The sequence below is a fragment of the Ictalurus furcatus genome, chromosome 16 (genome assembly GCF_023375685.1).
Source record: "Ictalurus furcatus strain D&B chromosome 16, Billie_1.0, whole genome shotgun sequence".
Taxonomy (NCBI): Eukaryota; Metazoa; Chordata; class Actinopteri; order Siluriformes; family Ictaluridae; genus Ictalurus; species Ictalurus furcatus.
The window spans coordinates 25,637,552-25,653,417 of record NC_071270.1 but is presented as its reverse complement, the minus strand read 5'-3'; the positions used below and the strand labels follow the sequence as shown (position 1 = coordinate 25,653,417).

The window sequence follows — 15,866 nt, the reverse complement described above, 5'->3', positions numbered from 1 at the left end:
TTATTTTACAATATCAAATGTTTAATTATATTGTGATAATAATAATAATAATAATAATAATAATAATCGTAAACTATATAAAGCAGTTCTGAAATAATTACTAAAGCAACCAGTTAATAATTTTAATTATATAATTATAGTTATTATAACTGTTTTTGAAAAAAGTATTAATATGCTTGTGTATCATTTTTATCTATTTTTTCTCAGGTTTTTACTTCACTGCACTGAATCAGTTCTCTCCCTCGGTTTAAACGAGAGTAAATTGAGTCATAACGTTGAAAACAGCCAATCCAATCTGGCAACCCTGCTGTCGTTCAGCTTGGTGAAGACAGGACAGCGGTTAATCGAGGAAGCGTAGCTGGTCAGCGAACCTCGGCGAACGTTCCGTTCCAGATCCTCGCGGAGACGCTGATATAGTAATCACTTTTCACGCTCAGGTCTTTCAGCACGCACTTCAGCTGCTTACACACGGCCGTGTCGCAGTTCTGTGGGGTTAATACATTTCGACATTTCAGACACAAGTGTTTCAAGTGGGTTGGACATGAGTGTAATATTTGTGTGTGTTGCATAGTAAATGCTTTTACAATATAAAATAATTGCCTTTATTAAATGCGTATTTAGTCTGAGATTAAAGAAGAAAGAATTTAGTGTCAAAACATTTTTTTTTTTTGGGAGATCCAGTGCAGATTCTATGCATTCTGATAATGTTATAGTGTACGTAAAAACAGATCACTCTCTCTCTCTCTCTCTCACTCACACACACACACACACACACACACACAGACCAGGTGACTGGTTCCTCGGAAGCTCTCCTTGGTGAATGTGGCTGTGTATTCTTTGTCTCTGATCTTAAACGGGTCGATCAGCGCTTGGGTCTCACACTGAACATCACTCTGCTGAGAGACACAAACACACACACACCTTTAGATAATCAGTTTATAAGTGTAACGACGTTCATGTGTAAGCAGTCGGATCAGTCTCATACCATGCTCATTTACTCATAAAATCCTCACGATACTGGCATCCGATACCAGGATGTAATATGTGACGTATACCTTTCCTACGATCTGAATATATTTCACGATTAATGATCAAAGCAATCTGCAAACATCAGGAGGATGTATTAGTGAGTGTGACCGGTTTATTAAATCTGTAATAATGAAATTGTGTGTGAAGTGTTTCCAATTGAAATATTCCCAGCTTAAATATACACAACCAGATTGAATTGCAGCCCCCAGTAACGCGTTAACACGCGAGAACTGCTGAGAAATGTGTCATTATTTTACATCCATAAAAATCCATGACCTTGATGGAAATGTTCTTCAACTCGTTTGGGTTCTCACCGGTGTGCTCTCGACTGAGGTTACATACAGCAGATGATTCCCTGATTTAGTACTGACGGGCAGCGAGACGTCGAGGTAAACCAGACTGACTGGAAACACTGCTCCAGACACCTACAGCGGAGAAAAATACACCACTTCACATCATCCACCTGCGCGGGATATCAAATGCTGGAGGGACGAAGAATTACACCAGTATAAACACCTGATTCCAGACCTCTGATTACAGGACAGCGGAAAAGGGCGTCTTAAATCTGTTTCAGCTGAAATATCCCGAAGCCTAACACGCGTAATTATTCGTCTTCGGGTTAAGAAATACAACAACAGGACCATATTAAACTGTACTTTATGTAAACGATTAAACACTCAGGGTTATAATGTTATAATATTCAAATAATCAGTTACCGCTCTGAAGATCGTTTCATACAGTACCATATATTTATATTATTGTTTCTATAGCAACGCCTACTCGTAGAGACTTGTCAGGTGGACGCGCGACATAATCTAATCTGCTTTCTGTAAAGGTGACGTTTATGTAACATTTATGGAAGGAGTCTCCAGTGTCAGTGCTGTGGTAGCAGAATAAGGAATAACGAGGTAATTAATTAACTTCTGCACTTTTTACTCTCAGCCTGATGATGTTATGTATTAGCAAATTGTTTTTATGAGGGAAAATTTTGCTATTCGAAAATAGATAGATAGATAGATAGATAAATAAATAAATAAAATAAGAAAGCCACTGACCTTGAGATTGAACTTCAACTCCGGGCCGATGTCACTGTACGTTTTTATCGGATTTGTAATTTCATCCTTTTCATCCAGCAAGTAAACATTCATGTTGGCTTCTCTGTTAAAAAAATAAAAATAAAATAAATTCAGACATGTTCCCGGTTTTTAGGGGTTGTATATAATTTTGTCTGAAAGAGGAAGAAGATTCGGAGTTTTCTATTTTGCCGCTGATGTTTAGAATTGGTCTCGGTGTGTTTACGATCGGACCTGCTGAGGATGATCTCGGTCCTGTACTGGACGGGGATCGCCATCGTCTCACTGTTATCCGCCGGAGTTTCCTCTTTACTGTCACTGCAAAACAACCCGAATGACATCGTCATCATCATCAGCGACGGGGATCATCTCTGTCACCATGTTATGTTCTGGACAACATGTTTAATTTCTTACCTCTGGGCTTCGAAGGCCACTTTGACTTCCTTTTGTAATCGTGCCAAATTAAAGTCAAAATTGATCTCGAATGTCACCTGAAACAAAGTGACGCAACACTCATTGTTATTATTATTATTGCGTTCATATACACAGGAATATTTTATTTATTTTATTTTAATATAGCACCTCACACTCAACAACAACAATCGCCACAACACCCGTCAGAGCAACCGCAACGACCACAAGCGTACAAACAATCATAAAAATGATAAACACAACTATCACAACACAACTGTAATGATCCCAACAATAATCCCAATGGCAACCATAACGACCACGATCATCGCATCAACCACGACTACTAAACACAACAAACGTCAAAAAAGCACACCCACCACAATACCCACAACAACCACAAAAAACAATAACCAAAACAGCCACACATAAAAAAATTATTCACAAACACACACTCAATCACTATGAAGACCACGTAGTACGTAGTATGTCATTTTTTTTTTTGTTTGTGTTACCTTCTTTCAACTTTGTATTAATTTAAATTAACCCTGTCTTCAACAAGAGCAAACTATTTTGCATTTTAACCTTTTAACTGGCTTTTTCAAACCAACATGAAGTTTGTTCTCAAACTTTACTTTTTAGTTCTTAAGTGAAGTGCATTAGCAGGCTACGTGAGTTACACTGGCTCAAGTACAAGTAAACAAATACAAATTAAACGGAATATTAGACCGTATTTGGACCAAAACAATTTTTTTTAAACCACGAAGCTGCTTCCCATGTGTTTCAGTGCCACAGTTTGAGACTAAGAATAGAAAAATAATGTTCTGTATATGTAAGATGCTGTAGCTCAGTTGGATGAGCTTTGGCTCAGGCTTTGATGTACATTAGTTCAAACCCCAGCTAGATCTCAAGGGTATGAGTGCTGAAGGTCTGAGTTGTAAGATGTAAGATGATGGTGGAATGGAGAATTGAGTGGAGTCTGGTCAGCATCCCCACAGCCTGGTGCTGGTAAGTGTATGAAACCTGACTGGAAAGTGTTGTGGTCGTGTATATACTAGAATTTCTTTAAAATGCATTTCATTGCTCTGGCTTCTAAAGTCTACTCATCCAACAGAATATAGTTTACCCAGGATGGTTTCCTCCTGGAATCTACCATAATGGTGACTCGTTTACATGACTGCCAACTAGCAAAGTAATATAAACCAAAGTTCAGGATTTGACCAGAATAGGAATTAAAGTGGGAAGGATAATAACTGAGTGCTACTGATGGCTAAGACGCGTTAGCTAATCATATGCTGAGCGATCAAATCAGCTACTTACGTCTAGACCAAACAATGCTTCTTTGTTAAGCCCTATGTGCATTATACTGTATAAGCACCACCTGTGCCCGTTGGCGGTGCAGCGGTTAGTGTTGTGGTTTCAGCAGTTGCAGGGTGTTGGGTCAAACCGTGGACATGGTTTTCTGGATATAAATGAATACTGTGTATAAAATGACTATTTCTACTAATTAACCAAAGACCTATAAAATATCTGCCTCGTTATGCTTGGATTTGGAATATGACAACAAAAAATGTGAGAAGACAAACATGTGTAGAAAGTAAACCATTTTAAACGTTTCCCAGAAAGCACACAGGGTCAGCACAGCACAGCAAACGGTCCAGCTGTGTGTTGGTGTGTGTTGGTTAGTCAACCGGGAACCGATGATCGTTCAACCTCAACCGTCTCCTCTTCCACTAAATGTTTCACTGTTAATTCTCTTCAGCTCACACTGTTGAACCATTTATTGAGCCAAAGGTCCAATAAGCACTCACACCACTACTCCTACAGTGGTGCAGTGGTTGGTGTCACAGTCCCTGATGCTCGATGTCCCGGGTTCAAATGCATGTTTTTGCTTAAGTGTTCGGTGAGGATTAAGTGTACAAAAGTGAAAAGGTCTATAAATCTGTTTGTATGATATCCTGTGGCTCAACTAGATGAGCTTTGCTTCTGGATTGAGAGGTCGTTTGTTCAAACCCAAGCCAGGTCCTCCAGGAGATGATGTGGACTTGGAGGAAGTGATGGCAGGATGAGCTGAAAGTGCTGGAGGGCCTGACCTGACCTGACCTGAGATGAGGGGGATAATACCCAGGCATCTGCACCCCCAGGGTCTGGGCAGATGAACAAAGAGGGTTATGGAACAGGAAGAGAGAGTATTGACTTAGTTTTGCATCTATAGAGGGAAAAGTGGAAAAACTATAACCCACACTTTATTTGAGGCTGTCAAACACCAGTTTTCTCAGCCACTCTTTCACCACTTCATCTGCTCTCGCAAATTACTCAGCACACCAAGTGCAAGCACGAGCTGGAATCGAACCAACAACCTTTGAGTTCAAGGACAAGGACTTTACCACTTGTCCTTGTTGCATGGTGCAACAAGGACAAGTTGTGTTGCACCATGTGTTGCACCATGGTCCTGGGAAACGACTGTTTATGAAAAACAATGCTTACTACATATATAGAGTAATGGCAAGAAAAAACCCACTTAACTTAGTTAACGGCCCTGAGTGTATTGCTCTATGTTGCCCCCTAGTGGAATTACAAAGACTAGCTATTTTTCTGAATCTTTACATTAATAATAAGAATAATAGAAGCATTATTACAAACAATAATAATACAAACCTTCACGCATGCACAAAGAACTATTGACTTATACATCTATTTTTCAATGTTTTACTTTCTTTCTGCTCCTTCAGGCTCTTCTACTTGGATTCCTGTGTCTTTTTATAACTCGGGAGAAGTGTAAATAAGAACCTGCCTCCTAAATGCCTCACATAGATGTCATTATTATTTACACGTGTGTGTTTAGTGAGTCAGGCAGTCTCACCAACTGGTCAGTCCTGAGCGCTGGATATCCAACTTGACACGTGACGATTTCGGTGTCTTTACTGGAGGTGCATTTGACCTCGGTATCATCGCTCTGGGGGGGAAAAAAACAGCAGAAAATTATGCTTAGGAAATGAAGTCCGGCAGGAATTATTATGGTCTGGTGACAGCGTGAGGTTCGCTCAGATTAATCCTACACTAAAATACGTATGTTGAAACGGGTCAGACGTACAGGTGGCGTAACGGAGCTGTAGAACAGGTTGCTGGAGAAGCGTGCTATCACTCTGGTGTTGTAGGCATTTTCCTTCCTGTTCATCACCGTCACGGACAGTGACAGTCTACTGTTCTTACTCACCAGCAACAAAGAGCTACAAAGGGACATAAATGAGAATTTATTACCCAGAAGTTCCATAACAACAGATTTAACAGACAAAGCGTGACAGCGTGAAGCCCTGCAGCCAGACTTTAAAGTCTGCCACACAACTCCATTATTCTCAAGTTCTCACTTCAAATGGGTGTGTCCAAAAAAAAGTCTGCTTCGTCTTAGATTCAACTGCAAAATTACTGGCACCAACAAAAGAAAGGGACATAAAAAAACAAAGGGGACTGCAAAAACATCTTGGGATCTGTAAAGGTTCTATGTATGCTAAAATTATTATGATTTCTTTTATACAGCGACCTTGAGTGTGAGAAAGGCTGAGTGCCAATAATTTTACAACCAGCGTAGCAGAAATATTACATGACTTCAGAAAACTTACGTTTGAAAATACTGTGTTAAACATTACACATGATCCACACCTCAAAATATCACTTATCATCACATTATAAGGGGGTACCAAGTACCAAAGGTGCGTAGGTACCCACTTATTATTGTATGTTTTCATCATCTTCTTCTGGTAAGGGTGTCTATGGCAGCTCATAGAACCGTGTGGTAAAAAGTTTTAAATTTGGCACACTGATTGGGGAGGGTCTAAGGAACATTCTGACCAAATTTGGGCCAAACAGCACCATCGGGTCAAATTTGGGCCAAACAGCACCATCGGGTCAAATTTGGGCCAAACAGCACCATCAGGTCAAATTTGGAAGTACGTTTATGGTCATAACTTGTGAACCATAGATGTTATGACTATAGAAGACATTTAGATTTCCAGAATTTAAAAGCCAGGCATCCCTGGATTCCTTGGGTCGAGAGGAGTTCAACGCACCCTATGACATCAATTTCCACCTCATTAGATACAGTTTTTTCGCTACTCCGCCGATAAATTTTGTCCAGTCGTCACAAAATTTGCCACACATCATCTTCAGAGTAAGCCTCAAAAAACTTTTCAGAAGAATGTTCAATAGTCCAAACAGTTTCCCTGTAATTGGTCAACGAATCTGACGGCAATGCCGCCAAACAGGAAGTGAAGTTGTATCTCAACGACGACTTTATGCACTGACACAAATTTTGGTACGCACCTTCAGAACCATGACCTGAGGCTATGCAAGAAATTTTGTGACGGTGCCGTTTACCGTTCAAAAGTTACAATGCTTCAATCTAACTGCCTTTTTTTTTTGCAACTCTTCCTCAAATTTTGTCCAATCTTCACTCAGACCATCCTGAAACCCATCTAAACAAAAGTTATCTAAAGGAACTCTGATATTCAAAACCTTTCTCCCTTAACGGACTGGCAAATGCGTGAAACTACAAATCATTCTTGAATCCCGTCGCCTATAGTCATGGCTCTGCTTCCCTGTGATTGCTTATGCAACAGTTGTAGCGCATCTGTGAATGTCCGGCTGAGTGAGTCTTGGTGCTTGGCCCCCGAAAATGCTGCTTGCAGCTTTCATTTTTTTTTTTTTTTTGAAATAGTTTTTGTCGATTTTCATGAAGGGTGCCAATAATTCTGGAGCTGGGTGTAGCTGATATACTCACACATGGGTTTAATTAAAAACTTGCGAGTGTTTAACGATGGGGCAGGCATGGCTATTGGGAACAAAGACACGGTTTTGGTCTGCACCATGGAGACAGAAACAGACAAACCATTTGCAAAAGCGCTTAAAATGCATCTGAGATTTTACAGGCAGCTTTTCTGTGTTAGTAAACGAAGTTAACATCCTCATCAAAAAAAAGACAAAAAGAAAAATAAAAAGAAAAAGAATAAAGAAAAAATAAAGAAAAAGAATAAAACACTTCCAGACAGCGATGCAGAACAGGATATGAAGGGTTGAGTGAAGTCACAGATTGAAGCGCAGAGCCCAGAGAGTTTTTGGCTCGTTACACCGTATGACCTTTGACCTCTGGGGCTAGGATTACACTCTGAGAGAAGCAGATAATTGTTTCACACTGGTGCTAGAACCAGTACTGATACAGGGAACCGTTGCACCTTTTAAAGAACGGACCCGCGCTTCTATCAGCTTAAGAGTTAATCATTCTGTAATAAGATGCTGGCGTTTATATGCACATGGTGTAAAATTATTAACATCTGTGGGGGATTTTGGAGAATTTTAAACCCTTCTGAAACATTTTAAACACAGTTTATCAACCAGAGTCTCGTCCTTTCCATCCAGGGCATGCAAAATAAGCAATAAAAACACACACATTCGCAATCAGACTTATTCGACCCCCAGTGCAAATCAGGTTTATTGATTAAAACGTACAGACTTTCAGCTGTTAGCGATGAACACATCAAACAAAAGCGATTGAAATAGCTGGACACGACGAACGCTTCAAGCGGTTTCACCAAATTCAACTGAAAATGCAACTTATAATGATTCTCCAGTTTCAAAATGATTCACCCGCCTGAATAGAATCCCTCACAACAGCACAGATATGCAGAACAGGTGTTGTCTCAAGCACACCTGATACTAAACTAATCACGGGCTTCATTAGCTGAACTGAACTGGCAATGGGGGTTGAATAATTTTGATCGCAACTGTATTAAAATGACATTTCGCGACCTGTTATTATAGTTTTATTACTATATTTGCTGGTGTAGCGATTATTTCTTGAATCAATTCAACATTGTGAGATTCCTTTTGCATCAAGTCTTATTTCAATGGCGGTCAAATTGATCGAGTTGTCGTCATGGCAACAAAGTAACGTGGACGCCACCGTTTCATGCCTCCGGCATTTTATTTTCTCACGCCAGAGACAAACAAAGAACGGAACAGAATCGCAAAAAGTGTGTGCTATGGGTAAAGAGTTAGCTAAATGCTTAAAATGTATTTGTATGTGAGAGCCAGTGTACCTGATAAAGATTTCACAAATAAAATAAAAATACATTTTCATTTGTGTGTGCATACGCGATGATAACCCCGCCCCCTTTCAGAGACTCCACAGATTATAATCATTAGACATGATATATATGTATATGTTTTAAAACCTAGCCTTACCTTGGTGGTTCTCTCTCGACGCTCAACACCAAGTCGCTGTAGCACATGTCATCACCACCGCAGTCTTTAATAAATGGGATCTGAATCGGAAAAAAAAAATAAAAAATCAAAGTATCAGTCATTAAAAGTCAATGAAAAAAAACCCGACCGACAACGAGGCTGGACATGGCGCTCACAAAAAACTCCCATGCGCTGGGACTGAAGGCGTCCAGGACGGGGCTGGAGTCCGGCTGCTGGAGTCCGATATCGACTCGGACGGCGATGGATTCGAGGTCAGGAGTGTCCTGAACGTACACCTGATGTTCCTCACACGTCTCGGCCGTGGACACGCCGACGTTCTGCTGGACCACTCGCTCGGAGTTCCCGAACTGACCTCTGGAGCTGAATCGAGACGACCGCAGGTCGGCGTCCAGCGTCATGTTGTATTTAATCTCTGAAAATCAGGATTAGATTTTATGATCTCAGACAGATTACTTAAGTTAATTCACTATCATGGTGAAAACGTGACTTTACCATATCTGTTCTATTAATCAGTTCCGTCTCCTTATCTGTACTGTTCATCTATTTATCCGTTCTGAATCCGAATCGATCAGTTTCTCGCTCACATTTATGTAATAAATTTATGTTTCGTCCTCGAAACAAGCTAGTTCCTGTTCTCTTACGTTACAGCAGCTATAAACAGTCGTTCACTCATCAGCCCTCTACAGAAAAACCGCCAAGAAGCGTAAATTCTCCGTCCTGAAGATGTCGCAAAACCTAAAGTTACGGCTTCACCCCTGACGGTTACAAAGCTCTGACACTGGAGACTCCTTCCTTAAATGTTTAAGAAAACTTGTCCGCATCAGGGATTACACATCGTTTTGGAATGCGTCAACCCGTGTTAATTTATGTTTTGTATACTATGCTATGTTAAGCGTTACTATAGAAACGATAATTTTCATAACTGCTGTTACGGAAAATTAATCAACACCTTCCGACCAATCAGGATTCAACAGCGCTTCATTTTCATTGATCATTACATTTACATTGGCTGAACAAATATTCTGAATCTGTACGAAATAAGAAGTGAAGCAAAAGGTGTTTTATGCGAAGTTAAAGACTGGCGACGTACCTGCAGGTCCGACAGGCGTCGTCGGTTTGAACGCTGCGCTGAAGCAGACTTTGGCTTTAAAACAGGACACCTTCCGTCCACCGAAGCTACACGGTTTACTCTCGATGTTGATCATGTCCGGGGTGAACGTGACCCGGGCCGTCACCACCGCCACTCCCCTGGACCTGAAACCGCACGCCACAGAACCCACGTAAAATCACACGTACACGCTCAGAATCGGGAGTCCACTCTGAAACGTCTCGACACTGATGACGTGTCTAAAGCGAGGCGAATCATGGGTGGAAACATGGCTGAATTCACGTTGAATAGTCACACAGAAGTTTAACAAAAGGGGTGAAAATGTTCACGCCCACATCTAGCTGAACCGAACGATGTATTCTACGATCTCCGATGACTGAAAACTGCACCAGCTGGAAAACTGAAAAGAAAGATGCACCAGACTTCCTATAGACAAGTGCATGATGGGAAACATTTCACACTCCAGAGAGTCTCACCAGAGCTGAAGCACCTTCCCATAACTGCCCACCGAGACGTCCGGGACCGAGTCTCCGTTCAGATCTCCAGCGGCGTCTAAAGAGCGTCCGAAGTACCTCAACGTCGGGTCCAGTTTCACGGCAAGAATTTTCTGTATACAGCATGCAGTAGTTGCTTAATGTACTTTACAATCGACAGCTATAAATAATGATCATTTATAAATCATTTGTAAAAAAATAAATAAATAAATTATGAAATACAACAACAACAAAAAAAAGGACTGCATTTTTAAATACTGAAATTGAAGATAAAATTATAATAGAAATATTAAGACAGTCACAGAACAGTACGTACCGATCTGAGCGTGATCCTGAGCATAATAACAAAGAGAGGCTTTAATATGGACACAGGAAACGCAGAAAAGACGAAATTCCACAAAGAAGTTCCACGACATTAAACGTAACTATAAATAGACGTCTTTTATTAATTATTTTTTTAAAAACGGTATTCTTTGGCAATTTGCTGTGATATAAGAGGAACAGAAAACTTCAGGACTCGCTGTTATAGAAACATGATCAACATCAGGGTGGAAACAGTTCATCTGCTCCGTCACACCGAGTCGTCATTGATTATTTTCCTTCAACAGAACGACCCTGAGTGTTTTATTCCTTAAAGATGAAATAATGTCGGACTTGGACGGGTTCTGGTTAGAGCGGTTCTACCTGTGAGCTCTGCTTCCTGATGCTCCGAGCGTCTCCGTTATAAATATAAACGGCTCCCTGGCCGTTCTCCTCCAGCGGCGCTCCGACCACCACATCGGTCAAGCCGTCCAGGTTGAGGTCAGGAGCAGCGGCGATGGCCATTCCGAACCGAGCGTTCTCCTGTGGAGTGGAACCTTCCAGAAACCCCTGGCTACTCAAGAACCCCTGTAGATACATTAACAGTAATTAGACAGTGGGTCTTTACCAGTTCCTCAGTGTGGTTTTGATGGTTTTGGAGCAGTGTTTTTATTTAACGGCTTACGTCGGTAACGGTGAAGATGTAGACTTTGCCCATCTCCTTCTTCTCGTCGCTCATGTACATCGGAGCGCCGACCAGCAGGAGGTCAGTAACCCCGTCACGATCCACATCGAGGGGACAGAGCACACTTCCGAAGTACGAGCCGATCTGCAAATTACCGCCGAGTGTTACAAGGCTCTGACACCGGAGACTCCTTCCATAAATGTTCGTATAAATGTTTATTTATTCTCCATAATCCATTACTGTAGCGTGTCCGCCGTACGAGTCCCTGCGAACGAGCTGTTACTATAGAAACAATAACGTGTCATGTACAAATGAATCAAACACTTCTGACCGATCGGAATCCAGAACGCGACAGTGCTGCTCGGTTCTCAGTTCTGATTGGTCAGAAGCAGGATGTGTTTTACCTGATCTCCTCTCTGTGAGTGTCGGATGTCGGGTTGTCTCTGCTTGTTCAGTGTGTACACCACAACCTGACCCGTGTGGTTGGAGCGAGGAGCACCGGCTACAAAGTACTCGGTGGAACCGCTATACAGAGTGCTCACCGAGTATCCTACACACACACACACACACACACACACACACACACAGAGAGGAAAATGACAACAATAGTAAATAAACCCATGAATAAAGTCTTTAGTACGGTTCTGTTACTGGCAACGTTACCAGTCTGTCTTCCTGTCGTCTATTTAGTGCAAAAATACAGTTCATGTTTACAGTTACATCATTAAGGTGAATTAACATGAAGGTGTTTATTATTACATTTGTTTCGGTGCTCTTTTGGCTAGAGAATAGAAATACGAGCGTGATACTTTGGATAATTTGGAAAGTGACCAAGCGCGGTGATTGATGAGCTAATATACATGTTTGACTCCTATTTTCACCCGAGCTGACAAACTGATTTGAAACGGACTTTAAACTTTTTAGTCTTTATAAAGAAATGTTTTATACGTCATCACTCACTCAAGACATGTTTTGGTGTCTGATATTTGCTGCCGATTAAAAAAAAATAATAATAATTGAATGTTGAAAGAAAAATTAGGGTTAGGGTTAATGCCTAGCCCTAACCCTAGCCCTAATCCCTAGCCCTAAACCATAGCCCTAACCCTAAACCTTAACCGTAAAAACCCTAACCCTAAACCCTAGCCCTAACCCTTAACTCTAAACCCTAGCCCTAGCCCTAAACCCTAGCCCTAACCCTAAACCCAAACCCTAAACCCTAGCCCTAAACCATAACCCTAACCCTTAACCCTAACCCTTAACTCTAACCCCTAGCCCTAACCCTAAACCCCAGCCCTAACCCTAACCCTAGCCCTAAATCCTTACCCTAGCCCTAGCCCTAAACCATAACCCTAACCCTTAACCCTAAACTCTAACCCTAAACCCTAAACTCTAACCCTAAACCCTAGCCCTAAATCCTTACCCTAGCCCTAAACCATAACCCTAAACCATAACCCTAACCCTTAACCCTAAACCATAACCCTAAACCCTAACCCTTAACTCTAAACCCTAGCCCTAGCCCTAAACCCTAAACCCTAGCCCTAAATCCTAACCCTAGCCCTAAACCCTAGCCCTAAATCCTAATCCTAACCCTAAACCTTAACCCCTAAACTCTAACCCCTAATCCTAGCCCTAAACCATAGCCCTAAACCCTAACCCTAGCACTAAATCCTTACCCTAGTCCTAAATCCTAACCCCTAACCCTAACTGCACGATTAAATGCACATGATGTCGTTTCAGAACAAATTACCAATGGTCTAAAAGGTGTGAAGAATCTACACAATACTTCTGATCTGTAAACGGATCGAACCCGAACCACTCACCCAGGAGCGAACTGTGGTTTTTGTCTTCAAGGATTTGCTCAAAAGCGCCTTTGGGGAAAATCTCTGACGTCTGAGCGGTTTTATGCACTACAGTTCCGGTCCATCCGTACGCCCCGACGGCCCCGAGCATCATCACGTCCTGCAGAGACACGACGCCGGGAGAGTAGTGTTAGAAGAGAGAGAGAGAGAGAAAGGAAGAAAAGAAAAAAAGAAAATAAACCGTAACCGTGTAATTAAGTAGCGCGAGTGAAAAATCCCGCAGCTCACACCTGGTTTTTGGTCTGGTGCGCGCTGAAGCCAACCTGCGACAACTCCATCTGAAATTCACCGCCTGTACCCGTGCCTGTGGAAAGAAGGGAATGTTTAACATTCACAATATGACCTGGATGATTCAGATGAAAGGAGGGATCAGGACTTTCGGCTGAGAATTAAGACCGGGATTCTTTGAGGAATTCGGTAAAGAATGATGTGACTATCGAATAAATCCTTCTTATATTCAAAGTCTAATTTTTCATTTTTATTTTTACATTCTACTGTAATTTTAATTACTGGAGGACATTTCTACAAAATCACTTTTACCTCCAAAAACCCGATGTTAGATTTTGAGACGAGCTTTTACTGAAATATCATTTTCACCTTCGATGTTGAAGATCCGATCTCCCAGAGTTCCGGCGATCTCCAGGAGAGCCTCTTCGGCGGACACGTTGAAATAATATTTATCTGCAGGATTGCTGGCTATTGACTTGATTTCCTCGACAAGCTTTTTGCTGTCGATGTTATTCCTTATGTAGTACCCGAGCACCTGTAGTTCATAAAAACGAAAGCAGGATGTGAGGCAACAGTGGACTCGGATCAGCGTGAAAATTTGGAAAGGCGTATTCAACATATTCGAAGGATTTCGATAAACATGTGCCAATACTGCTGGCAAGACAAGTCTAGCAGGCAGAGAGAAGTTAGAATTTTAGCGCTAGAATCGTATATACTGTGGTTGCTGGGACGACGGTTGCAGCGATGGCCTCGGGACTGCGATGACCACGTGCAGTTTTACACTCAAGTCTCCTTTAGTGAACAGTGGACTAGTTCAACAAACAGACTTTATATTAAACTATAATGAACTTTCTTTTACTTTCACACTCTCCGTCGTTACCCAGATGAGGACGGGTTCCCTTCCGAGTCTGGTTCCTCTCAAGGTTTCTTCCTCGTATCATCTCAGGGAGTTTTTCCTCACCACCGTCACGCTCAATAGGGATAAATTCACACCCTTAAAATCTCCATCCTGTGTTTATATGTTTCTGTAAAGCTGCTTTGAGACAACATCCGTTGTTAAACGTGCCATACAAATACAATTTAACTGAATTGAATGTCGGTGGACATAACGGCTTTTTCCCCCCTTCAGGTGAGCAACCATAAGGTGCAGCGTGATGCTAATTAACGTGACTCGAATGAAACCTTAAAAGTGCGACGTACAGAAAATTAGAACCGAATCAAATATTTTTCGAGAACAAACGCGGACCCTCGTTAAGCGCTGTGACACTTGCACTGCACTTTTGTGACACCTGCTTGAAATAAACAACGCAAAAGCAATTTTTCAAGTCCCGTGCCCTTTCCCCTTCAGTGAGTCGGCTTTCGGTTCGGTTTGGTCTGACCTTCAGCTAAGAAAGTGTACTTTATTTTCCAGGTACACTTATGACTCTAGCACCGGCTCAAACATGGTAAATATCTTTGTTAAAAAAAAAGTCCAAATTGGAGCCGAATTGTAACCTCCTGGCAGAGGCAAGCAGGTGTTTACCTACAATACCCTGGTACTTCGTACATTAAAAAAAAAAAATGTAAAAAATCACGACGCCATCATGAAGGACCCCTGAACCCCGGGGTATCGTTTTTGTCGTGACGTACTCACAGCAATGCCGAAGCGAGTAATGCCGTCTTTTTCGCACGCTGGAATGACCGTGTTTCTTCGGGAGTTATCATGTGACTCTCCATCAGTCACCACCACCATCACTTTACTGGCACCCGGACGTCCTCCGTTTGCAGGCAGAAAAGCGTTCACCCTGTAACACACACACACACACACACACACACATAAAACAACTTCCGATGTCTCCAGTCTGGATGTGCACAGGCGAGATCAGCGAGATCAGACATACCTGGCGTACTCGATGGCTCGAAACGTGTTCGTCTCGATTCCACCTCTCTGAGGAATCACCGAAGCCGCCTGAACGATCGACTCTCTGGTTTTATAAGCGTTCAGCTTGAACTCCATTTTGGGATCGACGCCATACTGAATGATGCTGACCTGCTCCGACATGAAACCGTATAAAATGATAATAAGAAGAAACAGATCATTATCTCAGCAGACAGCACTGGCAGTAATGTTTAACCTCGAGCGTTGTTACATGCCTGAGATTGCTGCGGTCCGATATCGAGGTGTCCTAAGAGCTTCTTAAGAAACTCCACGACAGGAGGCCAAGGATAAATACTGTTAGATCCGTCCAGGACTATAGCGATGTCCATCGGCCCGCCGCAAGCTGCGGGATAATTAAACAGATCGTGAACGTACAAGTCAAACTGCACGTGACATGAAAGTCACATTTCTCTGCACGTTAATTAAGAGCGTAACAGCGCCGAGTCTCGTCCTCGGATCCTCTTCCACGCGGAATATTCTGAGCTTCGTTATATTACAGGTTT

The 15,866-nt window shown here is 41.9% G+C and overlaps 1 protein-coding gene across 1 annotated transcript in view; it reads right to left on the bottom strand.

Annotated features, from left to right (window-relative positions):
* The window catches only part of LOC128620269 (integrin alpha-2-like), a 39,154-nt gene that overhangs the window by 5,523 nt on the left and 17,765 nt on the right, over nucleotides 1-15,866 (bottom strand). The window contains exons 6-26 of the mRNA XM_053645125.1: nucleotides 15,579-15,706; nucleotides 15,326-15,474; nucleotides 15,079-15,229; nucleotides 13,815-13,980; nucleotides 13,448-13,521; nucleotides 13,179-13,317; nucleotides 11,763-11,908; nucleotides 11,359-11,502; nucleotides 11,058-11,261; nucleotides 10,356-10,486; nucleotides 9,862-10,025; nucleotides 8,927-9,183; nucleotides 8,751-8,830; nucleotides 5,608-5,743; nucleotides 5,377-5,469; nucleotides 2,517-2,593; nucleotides 2,337-2,420; nucleotides 2,085-2,187; nucleotides 1,344-1,454; nucleotides 786-896; nucleotides 372-485 (exon numbers count right to left, since the gene is read on the bottom strand). Coding sequence (XP_053501100.1) covers nucleotides 372-485; nucleotides 786-896; nucleotides 1,344-1,454; nucleotides 2,085-2,187; nucleotides 2,337-2,420; nucleotides 2,517-2,593; nucleotides 5,377-5,469; nucleotides 5,608-5,743; nucleotides 8,751-8,830; nucleotides 8,927-9,183; nucleotides 9,862-10,025; nucleotides 10,356-10,486; nucleotides 11,058-11,261; nucleotides 11,359-11,502; nucleotides 11,763-11,908; nucleotides 13,179-13,317; nucleotides 13,448-13,521; nucleotides 13,815-13,980; nucleotides 15,079-15,229; nucleotides 15,326-15,474; nucleotides 15,579-15,706 — 2,762 coding nt within the window. The remainder of the gene's footprint in view (nucleotides 1-371; nucleotides 486-785; nucleotides 897-1,343; nucleotides 1,455-2,084; nucleotides 2,188-2,336; nucleotides 2,421-2,516; nucleotides 2,594-5,376; nucleotides 5,470-5,607; nucleotides 5,744-8,750; nucleotides 8,831-8,926; nucleotides 9,184-9,861; nucleotides 10,026-10,355; nucleotides 10,487-11,057; nucleotides 11,262-11,358; nucleotides 11,503-11,762; nucleotides 11,909-13,178; nucleotides 13,318-13,447; nucleotides 13,522-13,814; nucleotides 13,981-15,078; nucleotides 15,230-15,325; nucleotides 15,475-15,578; nucleotides 15,707-15,866) is intronic.